This window comes from Glandiceps talaboti, chromosome 5 (genome assembly GCF_964340395.1).
Source record: "Glandiceps talaboti chromosome 5, keGlaTala1.1, whole genome shotgun sequence".
In the NCBI taxonomy this organism is placed as follows: Eukaryota; Metazoa; Hemichordata; class Enteropneusta; family Spengelidae; genus Glandiceps; species Glandiceps talaboti.
Window position 1 is genome coordinate 25,428,235 of NC_135553.1, and position 23,125 is coordinate 25,451,359.

At 37.2% G+C, this 23,125-nt stretch overlaps 1 protein-coding gene across 1 annotated transcript; it reads left to right on the top strand.

The window, feature by feature from the left end:
* Positions 1-467: 467 nt before the first annotated feature.
* Positions 468-22,827, top strand: LOC144435534 (uncharacterized). Its single transcript, XM_078124122.1, has 12 exons — positions 468-549; positions 7,232-7,390; positions 9,072-9,135; positions 12,364-12,447; positions 13,145-13,240; positions 13,604-13,653; positions 14,446-15,659; positions 16,879-17,345; positions 17,682-17,715; positions 17,763-17,820; positions 18,266-18,379; positions 22,674-22,827. Exons 1-12 carry the CDS (start codon positions 473-475, stop codon positions 22,825-22,827), a joined length of 2,571 nt encoding a protein of 856 aa, XP_077980248.1. The 5' UTR covers positions 468-472.
* Positions 22,828-23,125: the final 298 nt, after the last annotated feature.

Below are 23,125 nucleotides of genomic sequence, written 5' to 3' on the forward strand. Positions count from 1 at the left end.
AGCGTTAGAACTGCCATATCCATTATCCGCATAACACAATATTAATATACTTTATTTTGATTTTGCTCACTGATCGATGATCACTCAGAAACGCTAATTAGGAGACAGTCCACCACACGCAGTGTACGCGAGGAATCAATCGCACCGGGAAGATATTGTTTGTACATTTACTATACATATAATGGTATGGGTGATCCTCACGTTTTCAAACACGTGCGTGGCAATAAACAATCTGATTGTAATGTAATAATATGTGTGTAAAGTACACTAAACAAATGTTAATGATCTGTTAACAGTGACAAGTATATGGTGCAACTATTACACTGTGCTATTGCGGCTTGCATACGTGTTTACATGTAAATGCTCGACAGTCGAAATGGGTGATCCTGACAATCAAAGCATGGAGGTAAGAAGTCCTTCCTACCAAAAAAGTAAAACACAACCTGGATCGAATTACCAGAACCGAGATGACATGGTCATGGATGATAAACATGATAAACCGTGTAAGATGGCACACCTTCGACAGCAACCAGCATTTCAGCGGCTAGGGTAAGTTTGCTGTGTAGTGATAAGTGTGTCTTCTCTCTACGTCTTGTCTTGAAGCTGCACTAGAGCGTGTAGGCTAGTACTGTAGTTTGTACGAACGCACCTCACGAACGTGTATGTTGGAGAGAAGCGCCGCTGAATATTTCTGTACGTGAGTACGGTCGCAATTTGCTTTTTGCCTTCTTCATATCATATGCGGTAGCGTGTGTGTGTGTGTGTGTGTGTGTGTGTGTGTGTGTGTGTGTGTGCATGTGTGTGTGTGTGTGTGTGTGTGTGTGCACCACTAGTTGCAAATATACATGCAATATTAATATAAATTGGCCAATTAGTAAACAGATAATGTATTAGTGGTTAATATTATCTGTAGGTAGTGTAGTGATATAGTGGCAAGTTGAAATCCTGAGTGAGAGCTAGTAATATGTCACCAGACAAAAGCATTTCTCAGTAGCAATAGCATTGCTAGTCTGTGAGGTACGCCGTGTCGTGCTTGTGTTCTGGTGTAGTCCTGCTTGCGGATGGTGCACAGGTCTAGATAAATGACATTCGACCATCAACAAGGAGAAGGAAGGGACGACTTATTCCATATGCAAGCAGGACTATAAGTGAACATATTCTCACAAATGCATCCATCACACACACACATACGCACACACGCTAAAAGTTCCTTGTGATATCCCTGGTGATTTTACCCGAGATTTTACCAGGATTTACCCAAAATGTAGATGTAATTTGTATGGGGAAACTATGCCAACTTTACATGATTCTCCCTTCCTGTTATCAGGGTTCCCAAACCTCTGTTAAACACTTTGGTTGCTTCCTTCATTCATAGTAACCTATTGTATACTGAGGACCCCAGTACTATTACTAATAGCCACCCAGTAAAAGTGAAGTTGGAAGTTTGTAGCTATAATTACAAAATCATAAATTGTTACTTTCAATAGCTTGGAAATTCTTGAATTCATATCATGAGGCATATCTTGAAAACAACCAAAACTGAGATATTGTGAAAACAGCTAGTGTAATAGCAGAGCCAACTAAATTTGGCCGAGTCTGCTGACAGGCACCGGTCACCAGAACGGCGTGCTGGAACCCGGCGCCTGTCACCAGCACAACATGCTGGTGACTGTTACTTTCACCAGCACAATTAACTGTTACTGGTGACAGGCGTGACCTTTGAACTAGGCTTTTGACATCCCTTACGATGTGTTTCAGCGTCCCTTACGACATGTTTCACACGTGTACACCGTCACATTAAAATGCATACTACAGTGTACCATGGAACTAAAACTCCAGGATCCTGGGGTTGTATGATGAAGTAAACAGAATCTTTCCAACAACAATAACAACGTTACAAAGCCATTTAGAACAATAGGTTGAAACGTATCAGTGAACGTTAGGGGTAGACCATTCGATATCCTGGGGAGGGCTTGGAAGATTGGTGGAGAGTCATTATTTTTTTTCCCACCTGCTTGCCTGAGAATTTTTTTTTTTTCTCCTTCGCCTATGCTGGCAACTTTTTTTTTCTTTGCTTCTTTGAGATATCCAGATTTTTTTTTTACATCAATGTTGAACACCTACATTTGTTGCCACAATTTTCTGTTTGGTTTTTGCACATGGTAACACAGAGAGTAATAAGATGCTGTTCTATCACACAGATTATATTTAGAAAACTACATATTTTCATATATGTTTGATTTTCAATTAAATAAACATCGTTGACAGTTTTTGTGCCATATGGTGACACACTGAAAATACAAATCGGAAACTTGATTGTGAGCTCAAACATTCAGATAGACCGGTCAGTTTCTCCAGCTTGGGGGGATGGGGGGTGTCAGGTTTTTTTTCCATTGGGCCGACAAAAAGTCACTGACCCCGTGAAGAAAGTTTCATAGCATCTGACAGTAAGTTGTAGAGAGAAGAGCTTTGAGACTGGGATATGTCCACCTCTTGTGTGAGTGTGTGTGAATGGGGGGGGGGTCTAGGGTCTCCCCCTAGAAGCCCTGGAGGATTTTTACTTCTAAAGGCAATGTTTAGGCTATTCACAGACACTTTCAGACAATAATTTACAAACTTTACAAGACAGCTCTAAAAAGCAACTACGTGAGGTTGAAACATTTTTGAAATAAAGTTTCATAGCATCTTGACACTAAGAGGTGGAGGAAAGAACTTTGATTTGAAACTGGAACATGTCTACCTCTTATGGGGGGTCCTAGGGGGTCTCCCCTAGAAGCTTTTCAAGTTTTTTTTACCAATTTTGGTGAATCTTATTGTTGGTTTAACAAATGAGTGGACTCTGGGGTGATGGAGTCCAAGGGTCGCCCCCCCTCCCCCCCCCCCCCAAAGGTAACCAGAGCGTGTTTTTCAATACACATCAAATTGATTCCGTAAAAATCCTGAACCAGCACGTCCACTGCGGCCGAGTCACTGTCTGCTGACAGGCACCGGTCACGAGACACTCCGATTAAATTTACTGCTGAGAAAATTGTCTTTTTCTGGTACAGACTTCAGTTGTACGTCATGATGTAGGTCAAATTGTATATTATTGACGAAGTTAGACTACTTAGATTGTTTACTTTTTTGGAGTGGCTATTACCTCCCCCACATGTAATGGTGAAAAGAAAATTTCTTGCCACCACAGTACAAGTTGAAAGCAAATCCAATTCTAAATTGACTGTGAAATTTCCTTTTTCCACAGGGTTGGTAGATATTATGTGGTAGCTAGCAAATTAAGTATAACCCAGGTATCAGTGACCCTATGTTATAATAACATAGGCCTTATTTTCTTGACTTTCAAAATGTTTTGTATATAATCGTATTATTACATTTACATGTAGCCCACAGACTAATCAGTGTTTACTATTATTATACCTCAGGAAGCAGCGAGCTTTTTGAGATAGCGACACTGAGACAAGTCTCTGGGCTAATGACTATTATGTGATACACCAGATGAAGAAATTTGCTTTGATTAATAAGAACCCATGTTATTGTTTATATGCTTTTACATGCTGTGTAACATAGATGTGATTTTGTTATTCTCTAGGTAGGTGATACATATATGACAGTAATAGTTACAATGTAAGACTGAACTATAAAAATATAATAAAAGGGTTAACTGATGTAGATGATTTAAACTGAATGCCTTCCGTAAGGGTAATATTGAGCTTTTTGTTCCTACACATAATAATTGCTGGAGCAACAATCTGTTATAGTAGGCTATTAGTACATGATATACCCCTGAATTGGCGAAAAGGTGTGCCAAACTATAGAAATCTGAAATGACTTTGTGATATCAATCTATGTACATGTAGTGGAACAGATGTAATGGCTTTTGAAATCAAATTATTGGGATATGTACACTCATTTCCACGGCAAATAATAAACGATCGTAACATTGCTAGTACTCATCAGAAAGTTTACATACTTTATGGTAAGCATGATACCGCTCTATACTTTGATTCTCGTTACGGCAATATACTGTATACCGGGTAATTATTCGCGCAATTTCGCGCTCGACCGTGACCGCGAAATTAAAACTGTGCGGATGTACTTGTGTGCGGCAAGTATTTAACTTCTTTCTTTTTTGTTACAATCACTCCGTATACAACCACACACGGTACACGCAAACACACTGACACACGAGTTTTCAGACAACACCCAATAAAGTATTTGCAACGAAGTTTTACAAAGAATTATGAATCTTTATTTCCAATTTTGCATAGAATCTCAGAGGAGTACTGCTGATAAGACCCTCGCTTCCATTTTGTAGAACCGTTGTTTGTTTTGATGAGGCACGCATCGATGTTTTCGTTGACCTCGACATGTAGATAATTGACTTTGTAGATAATTGAACAATGCCTTCTGTAAACATGCTATACCAAATCATATACTGTTGTCCTCGCTTGGTACATGTAATTCCGACATCTTTGCTACCTCTGATTTGCAAAAAGATGACTTCAATTCTGGTCGACACATTATGTGACTGTACAAACACGTGTGTGGTGTACGGGCCTTAGTTTGCTGTCAGTATACGTAAGTTAACAGTATCTCTCTTCCCATCGCTCATTCCATTTTGGCTGTGTGTTGTGTCGGCATTGATAACACTAATGTACGTGTATCTAAGTAATAAATGCTATTTCTTGCCAATTATTTTGTAATAGACTAAACATTCCATAATCAAAAATACACACCACTCGGTTTCATTTCACCAACAATAAGATGTAACATTTCAAAATTCAAAGACCAACCCTACGGAGAAATGGTATGTGCTATGGTGCATCTTGTGCAATCTTATCTAATGTTATCAGCAATAAAGGAAGTCACGTTGACAGCATGAACAGTCCTAGAACACCGTGGGAGTTTATTTTAGAACATGACAGATATAAACAAAGTCATAAAGCTTTCCGTCAACCGACATCAGAGGCACCGGCTGTTGTTTTGTGTCACTTATCTTGTTGTCTTTACCTAAATTGTCTCTGCTTGAAGCTCACTTCATGCAAGCAACCGCAACGCTCTATATTCCATAGTTGTATTTTTGTTTGCATGGTTGTTCATGCCATTTTATTGATACAAGAATCATATACAGTATTGTAAGTAACGTGTAGCAATCGGATCATTCTCTGTGACTTCGGATACTGAGTATCAAAATGTAACCAACGTGACCTTTTGAACTTCATTCCAAAAAGACGCAAAACAGAGACACTGACGTGATTTGATTAGTGTTTCACCAAACGTGTGACTGTACCATATTGACGCATGTGTGTTGACGGCTCCTGCTTTGAGGCTGTGAGCTACCCGACTTTCGTATTGTGTGATCTGGTAACTTGTTTAGTACATAATTGAACAAATTAACACCTACATTTGTCACAAGTCAACGTGTCACAGTATCTTCGCAGTTGGAAACAATAGAGCACTGCAACTGACGGATGCCGACAGAGCAATACTGCCCATCAATCAGTGTCAAATTTCATTGTTCTCAGCTCAACGTATTGTTTATGTTCACACAAAAAATCCACTGACGGCCTTGCGCGAAAATTAAACTGCGCGTAATCACCGTGATCTCCCAAAGCGCGAAAATAAGACTGCGCAATAATTTTCCGGTTCACAGTATCCTTTAAGGCTATATATAACACTCAGTTCAAGAATTTCGCGATGCACGCCACAATGAGGTGAATTTCCATGGCTTGCAAGTTCGCTTGGTACATGGTTTCTCAAAATATAAAATTCAGATCTGGACCGAAACTCATCGATAAATATTTCGATATAATATTAGAACTTTTCACATGTATAACCGTTAATCACACATTCAGATATATTCAGGTGTTTACCTAATATGTCTGAAGCTTGCCGATAAATACCTTGATAAAGAATTTTTATTCGAATCGTCGGATTTTACATCTGTTTATTCAGACTGACTCAAGTTGCATATGCATTTCTTTATATTTTGATGTACGTACCTTTCAATACAAGCAACCCGAATACTTTGAACGGTCTAGAACAAAGCCAATCAATGTCGGAAAGTGCACTGCCCAACATTGCAACACAGTAACAACATTTACTTTTCTCATTTGCATTGTTGTGATAATGTTATTTCTACAAATAAATGCACGCATTCTGGCAGCAAACTTGCCCTTAGTATTGAAAGATTTATATTAAAACAAAGAGAGAAGATTTTCAAATTTGATCGAAGAAAAGATCATATGGATTTATGTTGGCGAATTCTCCAGCAAGAATTTTTGGTAGAAAGCTGATGATTTCACCCAGAAGTTGAAGCTGACCTGGTTTGACCAATGATCTCAGCTCCCCATGCATGCTTTCAGAAACAGAAACATGCGCGAGTATCGAACGAAGTAAAAACAAGATTTTAAATTTTGAAATAGTGAAGAGATCGTATGATTTCCTGCAGATGCGATCTTATGGCCAACTACAACATGTAATGTGAAGCTTTTATAGAACGTTGTAGCATAGCTCTCACCATAGTAAGAGTTTTAATAAAGGCCAACAAAGAGAAGGAATTGTTAGTGGTCACAGCGCATCACTGAATGCCCCCACTTCGATCTTTTTCCCCTGTGTTTTTCCAGCCAATGCAGTCTGCAGATCCACGGGAAAACACAAAATAACTCTACCTACATTAACTCCAGTAAAGACAACTGCAGAACTAATCATGAACAATTGCAATTAAATAAAAAATTAGATTCAATATTCTCAGTGTAGAACAGATTACCGTAGCTTCCTGGTTTACCTTACATCAACGTTGGTGGCGCACTTTCGACACGAAGCGCATGTGCGACCAGACAATCGATCGATTAATTACTCAAATTGTCATTAATATTCATGGGATTATTACCAAAACCTAATCAGTTCTTGCCATTACCCTACGGAACACATTTACGAAATTTCGTTTGATTTGAGCCAGCCGTTTTATAGAAAATGGTGATACAGACACACACACAAACACACTCAGACTTTTCAACCCCTAATACATCTCCTTCCTTTCGGAAGGAAAAAAATGATTGAGCCTTTGTTCTGGATTTGTTGTAAAATTATTTTATCTTTATTGTACATGTATGTTTTCTTCATTTTCTTGTTTTACTGGTACATTGTCCTATTTTTAGTTCACAATGTAATTTTAATGTTTATATGATAAAAGTATTGTCATAACAACATATTTATGAATTATCATCTACAGTGGTAAAGATTTGTTATGTCTACGAAAGAAGAATACGACCTTACCTGTAAGAGGAGAAAAAGATTTTGCCCCAGATAATTCACCATGGCAGCAGTATCGCTTACAGGAAGTGTACACATCTCAAAAGGAATTATTACTTGAAGAAAGGGGAGCCCGGCTGTAAGTTGTGCATTTTAAGAGGTGTTATACCATATCGTATGCCAAGTTGTGCATTTTCCAAAAAATAGTATTTATTTTCATGACAGTCCATGTCCACGTTATTTGGTCTGTGGTGCTCAAAATATTGCTGAAAACTGGAATTATTCTGCCATTTTCCAGCTTAGTGTGCAAGTATAATTATATCTTTTCTTAATATTTTCTTCATTCAACTGGAAACACTTGCAACTTATGGGTTTGTCACTACTTGTCTTAGACTTGTATGGTCCTGGATCCCTGATGTCATTCCTATTTCCTCAACTGAAAGAAATAAATTATCTCAAAATAGTTATCAGATGTCATTACTGCATGACACAATATCACACTAAGGCTATAATTATTTGTTAGTGCACAAAAATATGTCAGTGTAGCTGAAAAGGGCAGAAACTAAGTTTATACATTTTGGGGAATAATTTTTGCTGCACAGTGTTTTTGCTAAGGTTTGGGAACCCCGGTAACAGAAAGGGGGAAAGAGGTAAAACTGGTAGTGCTTCCCATGCAATGTATCATAGTTTAGGTGGGGAACCCCGGTAAAATGATGTGGGAACCCCGGTAGATTTTACCTACTTACCGCCCTTAAATAAAACACTGCTGCATATTTATAAAAGTTATTTACATCCTTAAAAAGGTGATTCAAAATACTCACATTCACTATTGCTATTTTGCTAGATGACATGTTCATGAAACATATTCTGTTTTAAAAATTTTAAGAAAGTGTCTGCAAACACCTTAAAATGAAATTTTTCAGTCAGTTCCCATTGGACTTATTTCGAGAGTTTTTGAGTATTTCTGGTCCAGCCTAGACCACGTCCACTTTGTAGCATCATAGAGAGACTGCTTTAGCATTCAGGCTATGACAAGCATAGCCAACAGGTGACTAAAACTCAAATATTGTGGAAAAATGCATCACTGATGGTTGTAATAGACATCAGTAAACAAAAGACTACAATCTACACCAAACCTTTACTGTTGTTTACCCACACTACCTGACTATCATCTGTGTCTGTGGATGGCAGTACAGAAATTTTTTAATTTGAAGTTTCCAAATACTTAGTATGATATGTCCCCATATGTTAGAAATGGGCAATACAAATGAAAACCACTAGACTCGATATACATAAATAGTTGTAATTCTGGGGTGCTTCACAGTCAATGATTTATTTATCTGATTTTTACCATTTGCCAACAAGAGCATTGCAATACCTTCATGGTGGCATAAGTTTTAGCCCACTCACTCACGTCACCTTTTTAGCGTCTCATTTAACAACAAAGTAAACATATTTCATCAAATAAAATATACTAGTATCTATTAGAATACCCCACAGTAAACTTCAAGAAGGCGTATGGTATTAAAAACTTGTAAGGTCCCCATGTAAGATGGCATGAGTGCAGATCTGAGCAAAAATTATCATTTATTACTGAAATTTTTGGAAATTTAATAAAACACATGGTTCAACGCTTACCATGGCCAATTCTGTTCAAACTTGGAACAAAGGTGAGATGCCTCAACTGGCAGATGTACATACACCGTGTTTTGATAAAAATGATATGCTATATATCACTTCTAGTATCACTGCCTGAATACTAATCAAAATTGAATGGAACACAGATTTTTTATTATTTTGTTAATGTTTGTATGATGCAGTGGCAGTGTGGCACAAGCAACTTGGCATCCTGACCGTGGGCAAGCAGAAATCACAGTAGAAAGAGTAAGTGATTCTATTTTGATGTGCTAAGTATATTTAGGTGTTTTGACATTGTAAGTTGAGATGGACAAGATTCTGTTCTTTTCGTGTGTTTATCTGGATATCACTTCATTTAAATATGTGTTCATCTGCAAACTCTCCTCATTTGAATACTCCATGGTGACGAAGAAGCTGATTGGGGATATTTTCAAACCGTACTAACAGCTTTTTGCAATTCTAGTTACAAGTGGCGGTTATGAGAGATTGAACAGCATATACCATAAGCACTATAAACAGGCAAAGGGAAAAGGGACAAATTACAGAGTGTTAATCATAAACTAAGTAGTCTACACCTACCCATGGTATTGATTCATTTCTGACCCTATCTAACTCAATGAGAAATCATGAACCAAAAGTTGTTCATGCAAATGAGTAAACCCTGATGTAAACATTGAATATATAAGTAGCATCCTTAGGTGACAAATATACCATATTTGGACTTCATGTAACTGCCCCCAATAAACACTTACTTATCATTTTGGTTCCAGGGCTATATTTTATCAGCTTCATAACAAGATTTAATTTAGCCAAGTAAAATTGTGCTATACAAATGATCATTTCAAAAAGTCCTGCAGATGTTTTCAACATTTATCTATGATAATTATGCACTGGATGTGAAGTAGCTGAATAGGGTGCTTTATCAAGAGAAATTTAGCCTACTAAAATTGCCCTGTACAAATGCCATTAATGATGTTAACAACATGGACATGTACCACTAAACTAGAGTGACTGTTGGATGAAACTAAAGATACAAACACGAAAACTGTTTGTGTTCACTGTAAGATAAAAATTACATTTCATGTGTGTGTGTTATCAGTGCCTGTATTTTGTTTGAAATGTGTCATTTGTAACAAAAATCGTAGTGTTAGGTGAAAATAAACATTGTGCAGCCTAAAAAAACCTCAACAGTCTTTCCGTTTGGTAGTGTCAATGCTGTTACACTATTGAATACATAATTTGAAGTAGTCTGTTCTGTATTAAAAATGTTTTGAACATGTAATGCAGAAGAGAATACCTTGCTAAGTCAAAATGATGAGTGCAAGTGACACATCTGTTGGAAATGATAGTTTCAATAGCTTTTGAGACAAAAATCAATTTCACACTATTAGTATTAAAATAAAGAGAGTGAGTGCAATTTGACCCTTAAATGTTAGCCATGCGTTTATTTTTTGGTTTATTAAAATTTGTATATATTGATAATAATCTGAAAATTGCAGCATTACACAAGGGTACAACTATAATTTTACATTTGTGGGATCAGAAACAAAGTATTTAATCTTACATCCAGTGACAGGCAAGCAGTTACAAAGTATTTAATCTTACATCCAGTGACAGGCAAGCAGTTACAAAGTATTTAATCTTACATCCAGTGACAGGCAAGCATTTATAAGTGGAACTTGTCACAAACAAGAAAAGTAAATAAGTTTACTGCAGCTTTTAACATTTGGCACAGCATGTTTGAACTACAGAGACTTGTGTTACATTTCCTGGTTTGATAAGAAGAGTTTTATGGCCTCTTAGTCTTACATAATAACTCACATTCACAAACAAATTTCAAGTACCACTAACATTAAAGAGGCCATATAACTGTTCAAATCAAAAGTCTCTATAGTCCAACCTGTTGTGCCAAATGTTTTTAATCCAATTTATTTACTTTCCCTGTTTAAAAAGTTTTGCTTTCAAATGCTTAGCTGTCACTGGTTGTATATTGTATGTAAAGACTTTAACTGTCAAATTTTGAAAAAGGTAGTTGACATGGGCTTCATTACAGTGTAACCATTAAGGCCCACATGGGTGTGGTGCCAATTAAAAGGCCTTATTAGTCCCCGCGGACGAAGTCCGGAACGGGGACTTATGGATTGGGTTCCGTCTGTCCGTGCGTCCATCCGTCCGTCCGTCCGTCCGTCCGTCCGCAGCCGTTTCTTGGAGTTGCCTGGACCGATTTTTTTCAAACTTGGCACAGGGGCAACATGCTATGGCATACATATGCACGTCAATTTGTTTTATGATACGATCCAATATGGCCGCCTAGCAACCATTTTCTTTGCAAATTTTCCCTGTCTAAAGCCATAACTCAGACATGCTTTAACAGATCTCATTCAAAGTTGGTATTAGGACAGCGTTCTATGACATACATGTGCATATCCATTTTCGTCGTGATACGATCCAATATGGCTGCCTGGTAGCCATTTTGTTTGTGAATTTCCATGTCCAAAGCCATAACTCAGACTCCATTTTCATCGTGATATGATCCCCCATACCCAACCAATCCTTTATTGTTGGAGGCATATTCCATGTCCAACAAGCACACACAACATATCTAAGTCTGTTTGTTTTAGGTTCACAAATGTTGTTGCGTGATCAGAGTAGTGATAATTCCTTAAAACCCAATTATAGCGGGGACTATGTCATTCTCAATGACTTGTTACATATGTACCACACAGTGTGTACGTTGATGTACAGTCAGAAATAAAATTGGTATTTTTACTGTTGGCTATGAACATGAGATAAATTGAGATAAAATAGATCCTAAAACAAAACCAATCCCTGATGAGAATAGGCAAATAGATGCATTTGTTTTTAAGCACATACTGTATGCTTCTTTCAGGTTGTTACCCACTTTTTGAAAAAAATTTAGTTGGTTCATAAAGTATTTCACTATTTTTCTTGGCCATCGCAAGTTCTGAAGTATGAAATAATTATGCAAATTAGTCGCCCACATAACTATGCAAATTAGTTAGGTACTTTCACTGCAAACAAGTAAACAGCACTTCAACTACTTTCCACATGTAAACATAATCGATATTGATGTTTAGTAATGTATCAAAGGTATCTGGTATTTTAAATGTTTCCACTGAATAATTATACACTTCTGTGAAACATTTTAAAAGTAAATTCATTTCTGTAGGTCATTTTAAACTGATATCCGACCAGGAAAGCAAGATTCGCCAACTGTCGTTTGCAGCTTACACAAATTTGTGTCTGCCTCCAAACCGGACATGAACGCCACCGCTATTGATATTGATCAGAAAATAGAGGATACAATAATGAAACTATTAGTGCTAGACATCTATGAAGTTAACCTTCCAGTAGGTTTTCAGAGGTTTTGTCTAGTTCCATGTCAAATTCTGTTAATATATTAACAAGCTAAGTACTTAACAGTTCAAAACATTTTTGTGTGTCTGATTTCAGGGTAAATTTTGGCTTACCATGGGTCATCACAGAAACGGCAAGAAATGGTTGTATCCCGAAGAAGCACTATTTCTGATTGATATGGTAAGAGACACGGGTTAACTTTAGACAATATTTACACTACATGTACATAGTACACAGTCAATTTATTTGTAATGTGAAAGCAAACCATCTTTATAAAACCATTTTACTGAAAGTATAGTAATTATTAGTGCAAGACATAAACATAGACAAATCTTGCTATAATGATAGCTTGTTCCCAGTCCTTTTGAATTGAAATTAATTTGTGAGTTGACCGTCTTATTTTCAGGGAAATCAACAATCTTCTATTTCACATTCATCTACTCTATGGTATTGAAAAATGTTAGTATATCTATTTAAGCAAATTTGTACAATGACCACTGATGTTTTTGTTTGTTTGTTTGTTTTTACCTTGGTGGGGAGGTGGCTATCATTTCTCTGATATGCAATATCCAATTGCATTCAAACCCAGCACACGTATCACATCATTAGTACATATTCATGTCGCTTTGCTTCAGGACATATACAAATTTTACCATTTGAAATATTCTTGATTTTGACTGAGAATTACAATGTAGTTTATGTTTTCTTGAACAACATAACGTAGTTACAGCAAACTTTTATTTCCAATGCTCATACTACAGTCCGAGGTCATATTTTTAATGTTGGCTGCTTATAGTGTACAATAAAAATACACTGGTAGTACTAGGTACACAATGTACAGTCATGTACTTTGAACTGTCATTCTTTCTTTTTACAGGGTGCATTGGAGCTGTATTACAGTTCAGTTGCTTTATCTGTGCAAGAAGCTTATTCAATGGTTATACCTAAGGATATTCCATTGGACTATTACCAGGTGTGTTATACAATATGATAATGTACTATAAATGTCGTTATTGAAAGACAATTTTTAATGTTTGAATTGTAATACCTAACGATATTTGAAACATTTTAGAAATTAAAAATAAATACAGAAGTATTGATATTAACTACACAGTAGTGTATCAGCCAAAGGAAAGCATCTGCATGATCTGGTTACAAAATTTACTCCATATGATCATAGCAACAATCAACTATGCCTTGCACGTATGGTACCAGATGTAAATCAACCCACCTGTACTGAAAGATGTCCCATTCATTAAACCTTCTAAAAGTAGTTGAATGCATGCATAGTTCTCAGTTGTGCTTTAATGCATTGATACACTGTCATCTCCCACAGGTATACAGTCATCTGCTAAGGTTGGGATACATAGTGAAAAGACATCAGGGGTAAGTTATGATGGTGGTTGTCATGCAAACTACAGAATCATGGATTAAAATGCATTGATCCACTTGTAACTCAGTACAAAACTTTCTCTCCACTAGCAATAGTAACATACTGTTCAGAAGTTGAGATAGGCTTCATTTTGTGTTGATATCTGCTCAAAAGTCCAAAACGTCATTCACTGATTTTTGAATACAAAGTTTCCATTATGGCACATATCTTTGGAAGTATGATGTTTTGTGATTTCGTTCCTGTGTCTCTGTGTTTGTAGAGGATATTGTTCAATTTGAAATTATACTAAATTCCACTTCAATCTCAGTCATCCAGGATGCTGCCAAAATTACAGGTCAACATAAAAGTTACACTTCAACAATAAAATCATTAGGTTTCTATTCAGGTTTAGTGATATAACTTTAAAACTATGGAAAAGTTGAACACAATATTTGCAGAAAAAATTTGTGTTGGTTGATATTACGTATTCTCATTGTGATCAGAATATGAAGTTTAAATAATTTGTTAATAGTGATCTTATCATTCAATAAATGTGCAGAAAACTCAATATTTGCAGAACAGATTTAGTCGTTTGACATTTTATAATAATTTTTTCATTCTGCTGTAAAGTTTGTAAAATTTGAGTTTTCCATTCATCTCCAATCCACTAACTTGACACTTGTTCTAAATTAAATTGTAGGTGTTTATGATCGATAATTGTGTCATATGGTAGTGACAATCCAATTAGCAACACTTGGAGATTAAATCAAAACTCACTTTTTTGTGTGTCTGCATTTTTTTGTTAGGTCCCAGTTCACAAAGCATGAAAGGGCCATACGCATTGAGCGATATCACCCAAAACGGCGATATTCTCCGTATTTCAATCTCAGCTCACAACCAGAGAGTTCTGAAAGTTATGAGCCAGGAAGTACAAGTAGTGACTATGAGGGGCGACATTTCAGGAACCACACAGATTTATCTATGTCAACTGGAAGTAGTGAAGATTCTCCCAAATCTACACCTGGTGGCTCTGAATCTGATAACGAAGACCTAGCCCTATCATCGGCCTCATCCTCCTACTTTTCAGATGGTCCTTTCATACCAATCTTACCACCTGAACCTGAAGTCAAGGCATTCTCTGTTGATCTGTTGGCATTCAAAAGAAAAATTGAAAGAAAGCAAAGTGGTGAGAAAAGTGATCAAAAAAGCAGAAAGAGATTGAAACTATTGAGTGATAAATCAAGGTCAAATGTGAAAGGTGATCATACCAAAGACATAGGTGTTCCATCAAAGGACAAGGACATTGAGAAGGAAAAGCCTAAAGTTAGGAAAAGGTCTAAAAGTTGGGAACAGACAGGATCAAAAAGGGACCCAGATTCATCAGACAGCTCTGATAATGATAAATCAGTGCTGTCAAATACAAAAGTACCTGAGATTCATGCTAATGAGTCATCTTCAGTCGATATCAATGATGTATTTGATGTGTTTAGAGATCTAGTCAATGCACAGACTTTATGCAAACCACAATTAGCCATCAACAATGAACAACATTCCTCATCTGCCATGAAATATTCAAAGTGGAATTACAGTCAGATGATGCTACCCAACCTGGCTGAAAACTTGCCCATGAATGAATTACCCACAATCAAACAGGGTGTACTACCAAGCAGTATTGAAATGGCCACACGAGAGAAGCTGGAGATGGACACCAGTAATGTTCTCAAACTACAACAACTGATGAGAATGTCAAATGAAGTCATGAAGAGTTCAGAGACAATGGTGCGAATGTCACAGAATGTATGTGATAGTATGAAAGCCATGGGTTCCATGGATCATATGGAAAGCGACAACAGAGCTGCTAAAAGACAAGGAGTATCAACACCACAACCAAGGAACTGGTCAGAGTATAAGAAACTACAGAAAGAATGCAAGGAATTACGAACTTCTGCCAGACCTGCTAGAACGTTTTATGGTGATAAAATTCAGCCTTTAGTACATCCCCGTGATGCCCATAGCACAGGTAAGGTCAGCCTTTAGTACATCCCTGTGATGCCCATAGCACAGGTAAGGTCAGCCTTTAGTACATCCCTGTGATGCCCATAGCACAGGTAAAGTCAGCCTTTAGTACATCCCTGTGTTGCCCATAGCACAGGTAAAGTCAGCCTTTAGTACATCCCTGTGATGCCCATAGCACAGGTAAAGTCAGCCTTTAGTACATCCCTATGATGCCCATAGCACAGGTAAAGTCAGCCTTTAGTACATCCCTGTGATGCCCATAGCACAGGTAAAGTCAGCCTTTAGTACATCCCTGTGATGCCCATAGCACAGGTAAAGTACATTGACATTCATCATAAATACAAACTAGTCTACATATTATTATACATGTATTATGTCAAAATATACTGTCATTGTTTAGATACGATTCCCAAATATTTTTCTTTGTTCAGCCAAAGAAAATATGAGTGACCTTAGGGGGCTTTGTCACTATGAGTCGCTGGACAAGTATTTTCCAGCTGAATGAAGAAAATTATTGGAGAATAACATAATTATACCAGTGGCAGTATAAATGTCAAAGAAAAATCAGGGAAAGTAATGGCCATTTTGATTGAATGTTTTGACTCATATTTCAAACACAGCAGAACCAGTGATGTAAACACATGTTGTTGTGACGTAGAACAACCAGGGTATAAATTCCATATTTTTTGGTATTTGGTTTGTGCATGGTATGAATGCTAATATCCCAGTTGTAATGATCACAAGTAACAGTCTTAAAATACAAATTACAGTTAGAACGTGAATTTCAAAATTTGTGTCATGCTGTAATGAACAACTTTGTAGTAACTGCTTGCGACATTGTGAAATTTTGTACTGAGATATAAATTTGTCTATTTCACCTTGATTAATTATAAGTGCATGTTTGATCAAAACAATTTGAATTTTATTCTTTGGTGTGAGATTTGTAATGGCACATGAAGGTATTTATGAGTAGTACAACCCATGCACTGGTATCATTGTTGTGTGAGTGATCAACATAAGGGAAATTGCTAATGGTAAAGAACTGAAGAGCATTATTGAAGCACAGACGATACCTGCTAAGCATATGGCAGTCTTATTAGCATTGACGATGCTAGCACAGACGATACCTGCTAAGTATATGGCAGCCTTGGTAACATTGACGATGCTAGCACAGACGATACCTGCTAAGCATATGGCAGTCTAAGTAACATTGACGATGCTAGCACAGCCGATACCTGCTAAGTATATGGCAGCCTTGGTAATATTGACGATGCTAGCACAGACGATACCTGCTAAGTATATGGCAGCCTTGGTAACATTGACGATGCTAGCACAGACGATACCTGCTAAGTATATGGCAGCCTTGGTAACATTGATGATGCTAGCACAGACAATACCTGCTAAGTATATGGCAGCCTTGGTAACATTGATGATGCTAGCACAGACGATACCTGCTAAGTATATGGCAGCCTTGGTAGCATTGACGATGCTAGCACAGACAATACCTGCTAAGTATATGGCAGCCTTGGTAACATTGATGATGCTAGCACAGACAATACCTGCTAAGTATATGGCAGCCTTGGTAGCATTGACGATGCTAGCACAGCCGATACCTGCTAAGTATATGGCAGCCTTGGTAACATTGATGATGCTAGCACAGACGATACCTGCTAAGCATATGGCAGTCTTAGTAACATTGACGATGCTAGCACAGACGATACCTGCTAAGCATATGGCAGTCTAAGTAACATTGACGATGCTAGCACAGCCGACACCTGCTAAGTATATGGCAGCCTTGGTAACATTGACGATACTAGCACAGCCGATACCTGCTAAGCATATGGCAGTCTAAGTAACATTGACGATGCTAGCACAGACGATACCTGCTAAGTATATGGCAGCCTTGGTAACATTGACGATGCTAGCACAGACGATACCTGCTAAGCATATGGCAGTCTAAGTAACATTGACAATGCTAGCACATAGGAACACCAAGTACAACATGCATATAACTGTCCATTGTTAGCGACTTGCCCCTCTAATAACTAATAACTTTCAAGGTAAAACTGTGACATCATTTGATTAGCTATGTTTTGTCCTTTTACAGGTGCAGTGCTTGAAAAGTTGAACATAATACAAAATGTCAATTTGTGTGCAAACCGAAGGTAATTATTGAAACTTCAAATTATGTCAATTTCTTTGATTCTCCAATTTGATTGAAGTCTGATGTTTAGGTTGGCTTATCACATTCAGATATGGGTGCTGATCAAGACCCAAACCATAAATCTGTTATACAAAGGACAAATTGCTCATTAATATTCATGGAAGATTTACCAAAACCTAACCAGTTCTTGCCATTACTCAATGGAACACTTATGCCAAATTTCGTTTGAATTGAGCCAGCCGTTTTGGAGAAAACGATGACACAGATGGACGGACACACACACACACACACACACACACACACACACACATTTCAGCCATAATATATATCTTCCTTACAGTAGAAAAAAATGGATATTCAGGAGTGCCACCCATGATTGGCTGTATCATATATTCTACAGGATAAGTTCAATGTTATTACATTTATATTGCTTCCTTTATTCACAGATCAAAGTGTGACAAGTCATTGCCAATCCATATTGCATTTGATGTGTATTTACCAGACTATGGGTACAAGAAAACGGCTCCTGGGAAGCCCAACTTAAGTGTCTGCGTTATGAAGTAAGTATTGAATTTGAACTGATCTCACAACAATAGCAACAGTTGTTATTGAACTTAAACAGCTATATGTCAGTCCCTGGTCATCACATTAGGGTTAATTTATCAATGGAGCCTTAAGGGCAACGCCCAGAAGGGGCTATAACTTTGGGTTCTGTTTGTCCATCTGTTCGTTTGTTCGTCCATACATGCACTTGCATTTCTTGGACATGCAGTAACCTACTTCAACCAAACTTGGCACAAAGGTGACACATTATCTTAGACATATGCTCGTTACTTAATTTTGCAACCTTGACATATATGTCAAAATGGCTGCCATATTTTTGATCAACTCATTTTGCTCTATATCTCCAAAGATTTGATACATACACCATTCAAATGTTTAACTCACATTATCAATCATAAACTTTGTAATGAGGCCTTAACTATTGATCCCAATCAACAATGTCAAGGTCAAATAGCCAAAATTTGTCTTTATACCCTAACTCAAGAAGTTGAATACACAGACTGAATTCAGGTGTCTACACCCACATTATCAGAGGTAAACTTCCTGTTTATACTTTGGCCTTGACACCATCTTCAAGGTAAAAGAGCAAATTGTTCAATAACTTACATAGTTTTGTAGCTAGAGAAACCATTCAAGTGTCTGCACCTACATGTATTCTTATAGAGTTCAGCTTTCAGCAGGACGATAAAACTTTGACCTTGACTTTCCTCTTTCAGGTCAAATACTAAACCGCTCAAATATTTAGAAGTTTTATACCAAGAGACTATTTAAGTGTATATACCCACATTGTTATGAGTACACATACTAGTCAAACTTTGACCCTTGACCTGACCTTTATCGTCTAGTCTGTAAGGTACGCCGTGACGGGGCGCCCTCAACCATCGGCCAACCCCTAACACGTCTGTATCGAACTGCACTCTTCCCAGCATTTCCAACCAGAACTGGTTGCGACCAATCACAGGCATGCACACGATTAGAGGCCGTTAAATGACACTTTTATGTTAATTTATTTTAATTTCATTGGCGACGTAATCAAAAATTGCGTCACCGATATTAGCATACATTCCGCCCACAACCGTCTTGTATCTTATGATGTGTAAACAATGTAATGTATACTCGATTACGTTCTCAGTTTGACCTATTAAAGCATTTTAACAAAGTACGTCGAGTTACCAGCAAAATGTCTGTCGTGAATGCCACTACGAAGTCTTCCCATGAATTTGGAATAGTGTTGAAAGAGAAGCAGAGAGAATGTCTGGAGGTTTTTTGCACTGGAAGAGACGTGTTCGCGATACTACCGACTGGTTACGGGAAGTCGATCATATATTACCTAGCACCCAAAGTCATCGATTTAATCAAGGGTCAACCAGGTTCTATAATTCTTGTTATTTCGCCTCTTGTTTCACGTGGTCGAAACACAACTTGCAAACCCCAGCACGTTCATGATCTTTTTTTCGTAACGGGACACAAAATAAGTCACGTAAATAGGACGTGAAACGATCTTCTGTAGGAAACACAGATCACCTTTTTTTAGGGTGTAATTGTACACCACAGACGACGTAAGTTTGAATGTGGCGATTGTGGACTTTGTTGGCGTTTTGCCGTCATCCATGACTCTGTTACATTTATTTCAAAACTGAACATGAAAATTTGAAGTACAAGTACGTTATTTTAGGAGAGTTTCAAACTAGTTGTATTGGTCATTATCGGTCATTATTGGTAATGTATATTGGCCTACACATGTGTGTGTGTTTATTTACGTGGTGGTATTATCGGTGGTTATGCAAGTCCAATCCCAGAGCGGATGTTGCCGACCGAGTGATTGACATATATTACCATGGCAACATCCACTCTTATCGCCTGACGTACAAGCTATTCTACATATTTGATTTCTAATCTACATGACGACCTCTGCATGACCTTCTAATCACTAGTTCAGGGTGGGGCCCAAATCTTTTGAAGTGTCCGACATACTAGTGCAGAGTAGTACAGTCGTGTGAGAGGAGGCCGGTGAGGGCGAAACGTCACGACGTATCTTACAGTCTATTTATCGTCAAGATGAAATCTAAATTTGGACAATAACTCTGCCATTCCACAAAACAGTTTTGGGCTATGTCTTCTAGGAAGGATTAAATTTTAATCCTAATCCAATGTGGATTTTTAATCCTTTACTGTACGTGGCCATCATCATGACTTTGTTCTACTTGCAATGAAGCAGGATTGTAGGGAAGACTATAGAGATACACAGTGCACAAAATGAACAACACTTAACAGAGACATAGAAATCTGAATACTCACATACATAGCAAATTTGTCCAAAATTGAAAGGTAGAGTTGATGCACAACAGATTTTGATACACACATCGCATGAATTTCCCAGATGGCAACTTACTGATGTGACCAGCTAATTAGTCCATAATATTTAGAGTTTGATTGACAGTTACCGAGACACATATCTATTTTGTAAATGGTGTGGCCGCATGCCAACCCAGCGGAAACTCATTTCCACATTTCTTATGTTATAATATTTACACAAATTGCACAAGAAATTTGGGTACATATATTTACTGAAGGGGTGACTACTGTGTGTGTCATGGATGTAATAACAATAAAATGATGGAGAAGTATAGAAATATTCTATCATCATATAAAAAATAAATTAATAGATATAGGTGAGTTTTTTAGCACAACTGCACTGATAAGGTTCAGTAGTGCTATAGTCATCGCTAAGTGTCTGTCTGTATGTGTGTGTGTGTGTGTGTGTGTGTGTGTGTGTGTGTGTGTGTTTGTGTGTGTGTGTGTGTGTGTGTGTGTGTAAACAACTTAAAGTCAAAAACTGCAGGACCGATTGCTTTGATATTTGGTGGTCATGTTACTTTGGGTGTCTATTTGGGAAATTGTTCAAATGAAAATGATTGCATTAGAGATGTGCGTTTAGGGTAAAAAAATGTGATTTTTGGTCAAAAAACTTAAACTCAAAAACTACTGTGAAGATTGGCCTGAAATTTGGTGGGAACGTTCTTCGGGGGAAAGTTAATTAAGATTTGTTCATGACATGACGATTCCATCAGTAATATGCAAATTAGGGCTAAAAATGTGTCCTTATGGTAAAAAATCTTTAATTCCAAAACTACTGAGCAGATTGGGCTGCAATTTAATGGGAATGCATCATTCTAGGGATGTATAGAAAAAGAAATATTAAGGATACAGTGATTCCAAAAGCAACAGATGTCCAAGTACTGACCAAGTACTTTTTGAGATATAAGTTTTTGACCAAATAAGACATTTCCTAACCCCCACATTAATTACAGAGCCTTCAAGACCCAAGAAATGTTCAGAGTTGCCCCAATCCAGTCAAAATCAGCAAAAGTAGCAACGCATGCAGTATTTTGAAATGGGTAGTACACCTACATGGTCTAAGTGAACCATGTAAATGTTAAATGGAAGGCAATTCATTGAAGGGGATGGGTAACTGCAGTGTTGGTACACCACTCGATGGGTAACTGCAGTGCTGGTACACCACTCATAATAACAATATTTACAATTTGTTGCCGACTTCTTTCATACATTGATGGTGCTGAATAAAGATTAGCAAGCTTACCAAAGTATAATAGTAAAGTTGAGTCAAAAATACAAATATGTTTATGCCAGCTTATAACCTGTACATGGAATGGTTTCTTCCGGACACTTACATAGTTTTATGACTTTACCCGTGGTGCTACTTCACTGTTCTAATAATCAAGAAAGGCATAAGTATGGCTCAGTGGTGACATCAGTTACAAAATAGACATATGTCTCGGTAATTGTCAATCAAATTCTCAATATTACATACTAATGAGCTGGTAACATCGGTAAGTTGCCGTCTGGGAAATTCCTGCGATGCATATAAGTCCTCCTTACAAACAAATTGTTGTTGCGATTTGTAAAAATGAAGTGCTATTTTATTTTGAAAAATTTGTCATATACACAGTTTATTCCTATATTACAGATTTTTTTTTTTAAATAGATTGTTTCTGTGTCATAAAAATTTAGAGATTTGTAGAGAAGTCTTTAAAAGGTTGTCACATAAATGAATGACATTGTGTGTTTTGAATATTTATTTGTGATCAAGTAATTTGTATGTGTTATCCCAGATAATTTGTTTAAATTGTGTTAAATAATTTGCCTGAAACATGTAAATTTGATAAGAAACATGTTTGATTTCTTCCCAAAATTTCCACTCAATACAAAAAAAAAACTCCTTGATAGGTTTTGCCTTTTAGGAATAATCAGACATACATTTTGTTTCAGTTACAAAGACCAACCACCAGCACTACACATCGTAGCAGCATTGACCAGTCAGAGTCAAGGGGTACCTCTACTGTGGGCTATATTGGATAATGCTGATATTACCTTCTTTGTATTCCATGATGTCAATTTACCAAACGATATCACCCTGGGATAATGCTGGTATTACCTTCTTTGTATTCCATGATGTCAATTTACCAAACAGTATCAACCTAGGGTAATAATGCTGATATTACCTTCTTTGTATTCCATGATGTCAATTTACCAAACAATATCAACCTGGGGTAATAATGATGATATCACCCTCTTAGTGTTTACTATAAAGTCAGCTTTATACAGATGATATCAACCTAGGGTAACAATACTGATATCAACTTCTTGTCATCTCCCTCTTTTTGTTCTATTATGACAACAAACCACAAACAATATTATTATCATATAGTACTTTTGCGTTT

Excerpts from the sequence above, each read along its gene's own strand:
- LOC144435534 (XM_078124122.1), top strand. The coding sequence starts at position 473 with ATGGTCATGGATGATAAACATGATAAACCGTGTAAGATGGCACACCTT. Across the intron at positions 13,241-13,603 it reads TTCCATTGGACTATTACCAG|GTATACAGTCATCTGCTAAG; the intron begins GTGTGTTATACA and ends CATCTCCCACAG. Across the intron at positions 15,660-16,878 it reads CCGTGATGCCCATAGCACAG|CACAGCCGATACCTGCTAAG; the intron begins GTAAGGTCAGCC and ends TGACGATGCTAG.